This window comes from Thermomyces lanuginosus, assembly GCF_041956635.1.
Source record: "Thermomyces lanuginosus strain ATCC 200065 unplaced genomic scaffold VTN49scaffold_9, whole genome shotgun sequence".
In the NCBI taxonomy this organism is placed as follows: domain Eukaryota; kingdom Fungi; phylum Ascomycota; class Eurotiomycetes; order Eurotiales; family Trichocomaceae; genus Thermomyces; species Thermomyces lanuginosus.
The window spans coordinates 6,984-18,482 of record NW_027192343.1 but is presented as its reverse complement, the minus strand read 5'-3'; the positions used below and the strand labels follow the sequence as shown (position 1 = coordinate 18,482).

Genomic DNA, 11,499 nt, shown 5'->3' with positions numbered 1-11,499 from the left:
TTATTATTATGGTTGTACCGGTACTTATGGGGGAGACCTCCTTATTTGTACAGGTGTCCTTAACGGATACCAACCAAAGACTCCGTACCCGGAATTACCGTTCCCGTGTAACTTTCAGCATTTCCATTCTAACACATCCCCCGCAGCTGAACACAAGATGTGAAGCTGCCCGTCACAATTCGACATGCTCCTCCCGATTGTCGTCAACGTCATCTGGTAAGAGGTCCAGTCGCTCGCCGATATTGACAACTCCGAGCTGCTTCCTGAACTGCTTGAACTCCCTTTGCTGTAGTGCCTTGGTGAATCCGTCTGCCATGATCTCTGCACTCCGCGTGTGGCGTACGTCAATTGTTCGTCGTTCATACTCTTGTCGGAGCCAATGGTTGTGGATGTCGACATGTTTCAGCTTCGTGTTCAGTTGCTTTATCTCGTCGGTAATCAACTTCTTTGTCTGCGTGTTGTCGACCTCAATCCTGATTCGATCGGAGTCCAGCGAGACGGTTAAGGCGTCCAACAATCGTTTGAGGTAAATTCCCTCCTTTGCAGCCTGGGCGAGGGCCAGCAGTTCAGCCTCTGTCGTTGAAGTTGTCACCGTGTCTTGCTTATTCGCTCGCCAAGCAATCGGACCTCCGAAGAGCTTTACAGCGAAACCTTGGCTAACTTTTCCGATCTTGGGTGTTATCTGCAAATGACGCGTCGCTTGCCACTCGCAGATCATCCTCTCCGCCGAATTGCAGGCCATAGTCTCTCGTCTGGTAGAGGTAGCGAAGCACTCGGTCCGCCGCCTTATGATGTTCTGGTCCGGGATTCGTCATGAACCGCGAGAGTCGTGAAACCGCGAAAGCAATATCTGGGCGAGTCATGACGGCAACATAGAGTAAGGAATTGATCTTTCGTTGATATGACCTTATTTCCTCTTTAGTTGCTTCTCCCTCGAACGTCAACAGCTCTTCTCTGGCCATCGGAGTATCGGATTTGGTGGTGGTCTCCGCGAGGCGAGAGATTTTGTCGATGTAGGCCGCTTGCGAAAGCCAAATCTTCCCCTTTGCTCGGTCTCGCAGAACTCGAATACCTAGAAACCAGTGAAGCTCATTTTCTCCAGTCAGTTCGTACCAGTTCCGCAGGCGGGTGATAGCTTTGATCGCTTCCTCGCGTTCATCCCTTTTGTATGCGACCACAATGTCGTCGACATAAAAGAAGATGACGATACCGTTCCGGACGAAGATGCACGGTTCTTGCGGTATCTGGTCGAACCCCAGCCAACGGAGTGCTTTGCTCAGGGTATGTTGCCAAAGCCGTGGTGACCTCCGGAGTCCGTAAAGTGCCTTCCTTAACCTCAGGACCATCCCATGTTGACGATAGCCCGGCGGCATCTTCATGTAGACTGTTTGATCCAGATCGGCGTTGACGAATGCATTTACCGCATCAAACTGGAGGAGATCGAGATCAAATCGAGCTGCAATTGCCATCATCGTTCTGAAGGACCGTCCGGCAAGTGTCGCGGCATAGTTGTTCTCATCTAAATGTCGTGCTTGCTGATTTCCTCGAACCACCAGTCTTGCCTTGACCTTGACAAACCGACCGTGTTTGTCAAATTTATATGTGTACACCCATCCGCAGTCTAGGATTTGCGCGTTCTCCTTTCTAGGTTCTTGGACGGAGACCATTGTCCAGGATTCCTTCTTCGCGTGACTTCCCAAATGGTCCTTCTCAGCGTCCCTAAAGAGCTCTCCTAGGGGATGAGTGTCCAAATCATTGTGGTTCTTGGGTGGCTCTGGAAATTCACGACGGTGAACACGCTCACCTTTTTGTATTCTCCTCAACAGTGACGACTTTGTTGCGTTGCGCTCTGCAGACTTTGAATCAGTTTGTGGGTCCTTCACCACCGTTGACCTCGTTGCTCCGTTAAAGACTGCCTTCCAGGAATCCACGTGTGATAGCTTCGCCTGCCCTGTAGAGCTATTCACACCAACAACTGCAGAACTGAAGGTGGAGTGTTGAACTCCTTGTGTCATTCCCTCTGATACAGCAGCAGCTGATGCAGCTCCTGGCGACTCTCCCGAACGGTGGGCTCCGTCCGGTCGATACGCGGATCCTGTCATCACCGCTAAAAGCAGTGAGGCCGGAGTAGAGGGCGGTGGTGTTGGGTACGCCACGTCGGTCGTGTGGTCGTTTGCTGGACAGTCTGACTCCGGCGCTGCTTCCCGGCGGTCGTCAGACTCCCTTGTGTCCAGTAGGGACTCCACCTCGGTTGCGTGGTCGAAACCCTGGCCCACCCCAGTGTCCGCCAGGCCATCCCGGAGTGAAGCAGTGGTCTCCATCTGGGCGTCCCCATTAGACCCTCCCGTGGCCCCGATCTCCTGGGGAAACAGCAATTCATCTGGTTCAAGAAAATGAGGCGGCAGAGGGTCGACTCCATTCATTAGGCCCGTTGTTCGGTCAAATCGTGCCGCTTCTTGTTCTTCGATGTCAACAGGTGGAAGCGAATATTGTTCAAGGAGTCTTGCCAGCTCCCCTCTATCAAGTTCCCTGACATCGTTGCGTAGGTCTTCAATCTTGCCAGGGAAGATCTCGTCTTCGTTGAAAATAACGTCGCGGGTAACAACAACCTTGTCTTCGACTGGGTTCCAGATGCGGTACGTATTCGAGGAGGCGTAACCAACGAGATAACCGATCCATGCTCGTGGGTTAAAGCGTTTGAGTCGATTTCGCTTGAGCATGGTATCTTTTGTCATTGCGTATGCCTTACACCCATACACCCGCAGGTTTCTGAGATCCGGACGGCGGGTGACATGTGGAGTGGAGTAGAGGACTTCGTAGGGTGTCCTCCAGTCAACTCTCCATCGAGGAGTGCGGTTCAGAAGGTATACGGCCGCCATGCAAACTTCTCGCCACAGGTCCTTTGGCAGGTTTGCGCTCAGGGCCATTGTTCTTGCTTTATCCTTAACCACACCCCCCGAGCGCTCAGCCGCTCCATTAAGGTCTTGGGTACGTGGGGGTGCAGGCTCGACCTTTATTCCCTTCGTTTCGAGAAAGTCCTTGATGTCTGGCTTGATCCTAGTTATCTCATTGTCACACTCGACCGCTCTGATGCTCGTCTTGAGTTGGATTTGCATCATGCGCAGGAAGCGGTCGAATATTGCAGTGATCGAAGCTTCCGACCGGGACTGGAGGTAGTAGTCCCACATGAAGCCAGACACACGATCGGTGAACAGACATAGCGCCTTGAAGCCTTCAGCGTCCTTCGGGTAGTCATGGAAGTCGACCGCAACCTTCTCGCCAGGTTTGTAATCCCAGAGGTCACGAGCGAGCCTGCGAATCTGTCTTTTCATCTTTCCCATTGCACGGGCATCACACTCGTAGGTCTTTATGCCACGGACTCTGACTCCTTCCGTATAGCGCAACAACTCTTCGGTGGCAACTGGCCCCGGGTGTCCCAATCGTAAGTGCCATCTTATAGCGTCAGCACTCGGTGGGTGGCGTTTGGTCCAAGAGTTTCCAAGATGCCGGCGAACGTAATACGTGGCAAAAATCTCCTCTTCTGATTCCAGTTGCAGCTCGAGTACATATTGATTATACGCCCTCTGTACAAGAGCCAGTACCCTTCCATCCCTTTCGCGGAGAACTGAGGGCCTTTGACTCATATCCCACCAGATGCCTGTTTTTTCGAGCTGGTGCAACGAAACTACGTTTGTCGCCAGCTCAGGGACGAATGCAACATCCCTCAGACGTAGCTTCTTGTATCCAGTGGGCGTTGTGAGAAAGAGGTCGACGTCGCCATAACCCTTGATATCCAATCGTCCGTCACCTGCCCAAAGCTTTTCCTCCGACGGAGCAGATCTCAGTCTGACAAACCGCAGTGGGCTGTTGAACACGTGAAGGGTGGATCCGGAATCAAGGATAACGCTTCTCTTAAGTGGGTACTGTTCATCGTGCTGCGTCGAGTGGAGGGCTGCAAGGCGAATACTTATCCGTCTCGTTCCGGCGGTTAGTCAATGTTCTATGTGTATGTCGTCTGTGCCGCCGGCACCATTCTGGTTTTGACGAGCTTGACGTCTCAGCATCTCCACCTGGCGTCTCAGCTCTTCATCCGTTTGGAGCCTTAGAGTTACCAGCGCCTCCTTCGCCTTGTCGATCTTAGCGTTCGGAGGGCGAATCTCTGGGCGCGCATACCAACAGTCCTTGAGGGCGTGCCTTCCAGTGCAAGCTGGACACTCGATGTCTGGTCGCTTATTAACTTGGCGTGGGCGTTTCCTGGCGGTGGAATCAGATGTTCCCTCATTCGTCTCATTCAATTCTTGATTCTGCTGGGATTCCTTGCATCCTTTCGTTGGTTTGCCGAAACTCGGGAATGATCCCTGTGAGATCCTTGTTTGCGATGGACCTGCAATCCAGGTATGCCAGTGTCTTGCGCCTTCAGAAGCGCCGATTCCCAGATTCTAATCCAGGCAAGCATGTCTCTCGGCCGGTGCCTCAAGGGCTTAACTGCTTGTTCGTATTGTTGTTTTGCTTGTCGTGCTTCTTCCGTTTTCTTAATACCGGCTCGTTCCTTCAGGTTTTCGTACCAAACATGAATATCGTGCTCAGACTTGCAGGTTAAATCGTAGAGTGATGGCTCGACTGTCTCACGCACCCACTCCAACAACTGGGTAATGTATTCCCGTTGTTGCTTGTAGAGCGTGATTTGCGTATTATAGTGTCTGACCGCTGCGTTGTAGGCGGTCTGGCCCTCCGGGGACAGGTCGATGATACTCAGGGGGCGACTTTGGTGCAGGATATTCCCCAAATCTGGAGCCGGTATTGCTGATGCTCGTGAAGCCGCACGACTGACGCGAGAACCAGCGCGCGAAGCGCGACCTCGTGGCGAAGCAGTCGACGTAAGAGAAGAACGCAGAGGGTAATCCGCCAGGTTGGGTTCCACAGGACGAGCCATATACTGGCCTTGAGTTGGGCTTTCGGGATCGATAAGGTGTCAGATATCCATCGCCCTGGCTTTAGCAATAAACCGCTCGTTCCAGGCCTTCCAGTTGTAGGGGCCAGTGAGCTTCACAATGGTGTTGAACATCTTGGGAGTTGTCATTTAAGTTGCGAATAGAGCAATTGATGGAGAAGTTATCGATAGATCGAAGAGCAGGGCCGTTAAGTTGCGAACAAGAGCTCAAGTGTCGCTGGAACCAATCGTCAAGCGAATTGTGTCCAATGAAGCCGATGCTCAGGAGGGTGTTAGGGCAAACCCGGGCTCATAACTGTTGAAATGAGCCAGTTACGAGCTGGTACGTAATGGTGAAATACGTATTGTGACGTGTGGTGCAGGGCCAAAAGCGACTCTGTATTATTATTATGGTTGTACCGGTACTTATGGGGGAGACCTCCTTATTTTGTACAGGTGTCCTTAACGGATACCAACCAAAGACTCCGTACCCGGAATTACCGTTCCCATGTAACTTTCAGCATTTACATTCTAACAGTTGACTTAGCGTCATCGCTGCTAGCTCTTCCCGACAAAGGCGATGAACATCACGGAATGAAATGACAAATATTCTCAATGATATGTTGAAGCAATCGAATCATGTCTCTCGCCCACGTCTTGAAATTGATTTTCCTCTGTTGGGACGGGAGGGCGGGTGGCAGAGAATCACCATACGGAGCACGCAGTTGAGGCTAACGATATCTAGAATAGATGCGAGTATATCTACTAGGTACTAGTCATTGCTACAACCCATATTTTAATACAATAGCTGACAATCAGTAGCCTTCGACGCAACAACCTCTCAAGTTTAAAGATCTCAAGGTAGGAACTCGGTATTCCTAAGACGTTGGAGCTCCGTTTGGCCCTCTGATGGCGCCGTTGGACTCCGGCTGTTGGCTGGTAGATCATGCCAACGCGGAGCTATCAAGTTCGATTTCGGAAGCCTCGCGGCGCGTGGTTGTTGTCACTCTTGCCGCAGAAGCGGACGCAGGCCTCCCTGCGGTGCGTTCTCTGGGGGACCCTCGAATAACAACTGGGAGTGAATGTCGGATCGAGAGCGCAGGTTGAGGGGCGTCACAGACTTCGAAGCGTCCACTCAAACGCCACTGGAAGTGCAAATTGTCGTATGCAAGGACCCGTGGTTCGCCAGGCATCTTCCGAACTCACGGATGCAGGGGAGATAGGTCGTCGCAGTTCCGAGTTCCGTTCCGACCTCCAGTATTATCACTACAAGTACTCGTGGTCACTCTGCATCTTTCACCTTGCCACGCCGGCTGCAGATTTCAACAATCAAGTTCTCTGAAAACCTTCTACAGCAATCTGAACCACCCTTCTATCTCTGCAACAAATCAACGTCATGAAGTGTGCATGCTTGGTGACTGGGTACCAAGTAGGTAGTGAGGGCATCCTGCGAAGTCTTTTCATGTACATCAAACATTATTGCTGGAACCCTACAGGGCTAACTTACACGTTCTGCCCTGTGAGAATAGTCCTACCCTAACTTAACCGAGCTAAGCCTAATATAGAAATGTATTTATCCTAATCAGGAATAGTAGGCACCGTATCCTTCAGGGTCCTTGGACTCTTGGAGAGAACTTACTAAGAACTTACTCATTAAGGTAGGAGGGTGCTTCCTGTATTTAGGGCAGTGAAGCTCTACCTGTACTTGCATTATCAGTTGATGCTTTTATCCTCCTCATTTTCTATCTCCTCTGAGCTTTTCTTGCGCTTCTACCAGTCTCAGTCGCAATATCACCCGCACGACAGGATGGGACAGAAAACCTCCCGTCTTAGACATCGTTTCGTAACTGGAAGACCTAACGAACTATGCAAAGATGACGACGACTGGAACGACGAGGTTCGGAAAATGGAGGAGGAAGCAAAATTCATCATGGAAGCGGAACCCGAATACAGATACTATTCTGATACCGAGAAAAACGGCAAATCATATATATACTACCCCATCTGCCTCGGCGAAGTGCTCAATGGCCGGTACCAAATCGAGCATAAACTCGGCCATGGGCGTTTTTCTACCGTGTGGATGGCACATGACTTGCGCGACAAGAAAGATGTAGCCCTAAAGATCATGGCGACGACTCGTGACGGGAAATCACCAGGGGAGCATGAAATGCGAATTCACGATGAAATCAGACAGATTCCCGGGGTTGCCTCTGATCGTCTTGTGACGTATCTAGACACATTCGTAGTTAGCACTTCGAATGGACGGAATCATAGGGTATTGGTGCTGCCGTTTCTGGCGCCGTGCCCTGACATAGTGGCGCTTGGCAAGTTGTCAATGGCGACGCGCATGTCTGCCGCGAAACAGCTATTGGAGGCTCTGGAGGCGTTGCATACTGCAGGCATTGTGCACCGGGGTGAGTTTTCATATTTCTATTTCTCGATTTGGCGCATCCATACTGACAAGAGCGCCCAGATTTGAGAGACGATAACTGTTTGTGGGGAATATCTCCCCTTCATGACCTTCCTCGACATGCCAAATACAATCTCCTGGGCTGGCCCGTCAAGAGACCCATACCCGACCCCTTGGACGAATCTCGCAAGCAGCCCAAACCCGGAGAAATTGTCCTCCCTCTCGAAGTCCCTGACCATCTGCGCATTAACCATATCTACCTCAGTGACTTCAGCCTCGCCATGCACGTCGACGATACTACCGTACCCCAGATGGGTTTTCCCCCTGAGTACTTTTGCTCTCCAGATCGACTCCATCTAAAGCATCCCAGTTCGGCGTGCGATATGTGGAGCTACATGGTCATATTTAGCCGGCTGTACGTCGGTTGTTCGCCATTCGGAAGCCTATATCATGGCGGTGTCATTCAAGGAATGATCTATGCTTTGGGACCGCTACCAGGGGAATGGAAAGGTCAATACATCAACCCAGAGGTGTCGCGCGACTGGTGGTATGATCCGAACACATCCCCGGACCCAAAGCATAGTCTTGCATCGTTGGTTGAGCAACGAAGGCCGGATGCCGACGCGGAGGAACGGAAATTGGTCCTCTCAATTATGATGAAGGTGTTTCGGTATTGTCCGGAGGAGCGGCTGACTGCGTCGGAGCTGCTGCAGGATTCGGAGTTTAGGGCTTTGATGCGAAGATACAGTTGCTAATCGCACGTTCTTCTGTTAGCTCGCTATCATTCCTGAGTATTCTTCGAAGGCAATGGCATTCAGCCGCCAAAGGTCGTGGGTTTTGAGGCTTTATTGATACTCTTGTTACGTACGTGCTACCAACCTACCAGGTAGGTCCGAACGCTTGGAGGTGGGTAATTACAAACACAAGATATAGCTGTTATCTTTATACGGGTCTAAGGGAGCGCACTACGAATACTGCGCTGGGATTAGGATTATGAGAAGTCCATCAGGGTCGGACCCAAATTTGCTAAGAATTCGCATATGTGATGGGCCATCCTATGGTCACAGCTGCTTTTGCCCCTTCGGTCACTTGCCTCGCAGGCGCCATTCCTTTTCCTGGAGCCCCGCAGCCTCAACAGGAAACTACATCTTAAGAAGGCAGTCAGAGTCGCACCTTCCTTTTCTTCACTCCTAGTTCGAAGAGCAAACATATAAGAATTGTCAATCAAATCCCAAGTACTCAAACAAATCTACTGGAGTACAAAGCCTACTATGAACGCCAATCCCGGAACCCAGGTCATATGGCTACAAGCAGCCTGTGGTGCCGAGATCAATCGCAATGCGTCCAAGCTTTGTACGACGCGCGAAGAGTTAAAGGAAACACCCGAGAGGCTTGCAAAGGAGTGCGCCATAAGACACGGAGCACATCGCGCCATCATTTTGTACGGTTACTGCGTACAATAACAAAGTATATCATCTTTAGATGCATTTCTCAATTGTCAGTACCAATACCCTCTGGTTCACGCGTCACGATAATCTGCAATGTATCAGGGCATCCATACACACGACAGCGAGGGATGCGAGGACCGGGATGATCAAAGAGGACGACAGGCACTTTACCATTCACCTGTGGCTTCAGAAACGGACCTTACACACATTCGTGAAATATGTGGACGGGGAACCCATTCAAACGGCCACTGCTATCAAAGATAGGGTGGTGGGAGAAGGGAAACCCATTGAAATCTGGAGACTGGCCGACGAGGTGGCAGAACTCGCTGCGGGACTCGATACGGAAGAGGAGACGGACTTTAGACAGGACAGGAGACCGACCCGAGACGGGGTGGGAGAAGCGGCAGGTGAGGGTACTGATCAAGGGTGCTGGGACCAACGACAGGGGACAAAGGTCACCATGTTCGTGCAGAAGACAAATGGGTGCGAGGGTGCGAGGGCAGCGCAACGGCTTTGAAGGAAAATCCAATGGCGGTCTCATAGAAACACAAACGGCTGATATGCCTCCGGAGCATCCCAGCGGAACTATTAATGACATGGGCGACCTGTTGGATATCCAGCAGCGAAAAGCCGACCTATTTGGACGCGCTCGAGTTGCTAGAGCCAACATGGATCTCTTCCTTGAGGCTTCCATACCTTAGCAGGACTGGGACTCAGAGGCCACATGATCCACATTCTGTATATAGCTTCCGTCCTTTCTAGGACCTTCTTCCCTCTCTATCCTTAGTTTCTCGAATGAGACCTGCACTAGATTGGCGACTGATCTCTGAGGCTGTGCCCAGTTTCGAGGTCATAGCAGAGTTCATGCCATATTCTGTGCTCAGCTACTCAAGGATGTGTCGATGCCGTGCGAGTCGACTCGCAAAATCAAGGTTTTCTACCACGTAAACAGTTATTTCGCCCTCATCAACGAGATCCCGTGTGCCGTCAAGCTGTGTTCGCCCTGTGCTCTTCCGAGTATCCAAATATTCTAGCCTTCTACTTTGAGACGCCGCCATCAACCCATCTCCTCCTGATTCGTTGCTCTCGAGAACATACTGTCAGTCACAAGGATGATATTTTTGGATATGACACAGATGAGGACGACAGCTTCGAACTGCCAGAGCATCTTGATCCGTCCATGGCTGATACAGACCTGAGATTGCTGCGGCCGTCCAGCCCTGTTGGCGTCCTTATCTTTTCCATCGCCGCTCGGGAAGGATAGTCTATACCCATGATATGCCCATGATATGCCCATGGCCAAGGTACGAAGTCATTCAGCAGGCCACCGTCAACTGCGCCGAGGTGGTTCCTCAAGAGCGCCAACAAATCCATGTCCAGCATGCTGAACCTCCTCCAACGCTCGAGTTTGATCACTGCACCTAGATTACAACTTCAATATTGAGCCAATCAAAGCTGTTGCCCACCAAGGAGTTTAAGATATCCCGTTCTAACAACACCTTCCACCTCTTGCGGGAGATCCTACAGCTCACCGTCGATGTCCAAGTCCAGTACTACCTTTGTAACTTGAAGCCTTCACCTGTCGACGACATCATGTACTACAGCTTCAATCATTCGAGCAACCGACTGATCTCTATCGGGGCAAACGCAAATTGCTATATCGGTTCCGGTCATACAAGGACCTGAAGCATCTGATATACCACGGACGAATTTCCCTGTCTCTGATTGCCCCTAGTGAGGCCACTATGGTTCTCGGCGCCCTCGCCAGCCCTCTCTGCTCCTTCTGCCATGTTCTTTTCCGCCCCTCTTTCCCGTCCTCTGGCTCCATCTCCACCACCTTTCCAGCGGCCCCGTCGGGTAATTCCGGAATTTCGACCGTCTCCTGTGATCAGAACCCTCCACCGCGCCGATCACCATGCCGCGGACAGCCGTGGGAGTCTGTATGGATGCCTCTTTGGCCAATCGAACGTATGAATTGGCCGTCCGGCCAGCTCAGCGGCTGCGGTCCAAGGGCTATCCCCAAAATATCGACAATCTTCGAAACGTCTGGAAGACTGACGACGGACGGTACAAAGTCCCGATCGAGACAAGGTTGTCCAAGGTCTACGAAAGATCGATTTGACTCTGCTCAGGCTGCTTCTTCGGCCGACATTGATCACAACTTGGTTACATACGTCCAAGAGCAGCGTTAAATTGAACCACAAAACCATGAACAACACCAGCTGATATGTTTCAACCCCGTTACCTGGAGTGCGTCGATGTCGTCGTTAAGTACTACGCCCTGGTGATTGACCAGGTGTTTCTCGGTCTTCAACATGGCAGAGAACTGGCTCGTTCGCGTCACGGTCCAACCGACTTGCAGTTCAATAATCGCGCTACTGGAACCTGGCAATCGAACCGCTTGTCCAGCAGACACCTCCTTATGTACTATATCATTGGTCATGGGCGAATTTCTGGGTCCTGACTGTTCAAATTACCGCTTGATTCGATATCATAGATCATTCATAGATCAATCAATCACCAAAATGATATTATAGTGATATGAGTTGACATGGTATCATAAGGCGGCATTCAAACGAGAGAATCCTCCCTCGGGGGGTTGTAGCCAATTCCGCTTGTCATACTCCCACCCATCTGCTCCTTCAATGACATGGAACGTATACGCGTAGCGACTCTTGTCGCTCGTGTTTTTGTCACTCTTGTGGAGCACA

The 11,499-nt window shown here is 51.2% G+C and overlaps 4 protein-coding genes across 4 annotated transcripts; 3 read left to right on the top strand and 1 right to left on the bottom strand.

Moving 5' to 3' along the window:
• Positions 1-172: 172 nt before the first annotated feature.
• On the bottom strand, positions 173-4,933 carry VTN49DRAFT_8076 (uncharacterized protein; the record flags this gene model as incomplete). The annotated part of the gene is made up of 4 exons (XM_069416416.1): positions 173-597; positions 662-3,952; positions 4,031-4,316; positions 4,385-4,933. 4 exons carry the CDS (start codon positions 4,931-4,933, stop codon positions 173-175), a joined length of 4,551 nt encoding a protein of 1,516 aa, XP_069271702.1.
• A 906-nt stretch (positions 4,934-5,839) lies between these two features.
• On the top strand, positions 5,840-6,272 carry VTN49DRAFT_8075 (uncharacterized protein; the record flags this gene model as incomplete). The annotated part of the gene is made up of 3 exons (XM_069416415.1): positions 5,840-5,971; positions 6,033-6,093; positions 6,145-6,272. 3 exons carry the CDS (start codon positions 5,840-5,842, stop codon positions 6,270-6,272), a joined length of 321 nt encoding a protein of 106 aa, XP_069271701.1.
• A 465-nt stretch (positions 6,273-6,737) lies between these two features.
• VTN49DRAFT_8074 (uncharacterized protein) lies at positions 6,738-9,305 on the top strand (the record flags this gene model as incomplete). Its single annotated transcript, XM_069416414.1, has 3 exons — positions 6,738-7,344; positions 7,404-8,010; positions 8,951-9,305. The coding sequence occupies 3 exons, from the start codon at positions 6,738-6,740 to the stop codon at positions 9,303-9,305; spliced, it is 1,569 nt and encodes a 522-aa protein (XP_069271700.1).
• Positions 9,306-10,533: 1,228 nt separating this feature from the next.
• VTN49DRAFT_8073 (uncharacterized protein) lies at positions 10,534-10,910 on the top strand (the record flags this gene model as incomplete). Its single annotated transcript, XM_069416413.1, has 2 exons — positions 10,534-10,728; positions 10,785-10,910. 2 exons carry the CDS (start codon positions 10,534-10,536, stop codon positions 10,908-10,910), a joined length of 321 nt encoding a protein of 106 aa, XP_069271699.1.
• Between the last annotated feature and the right edge of the window lie 589 nt (positions 10,911-11,499).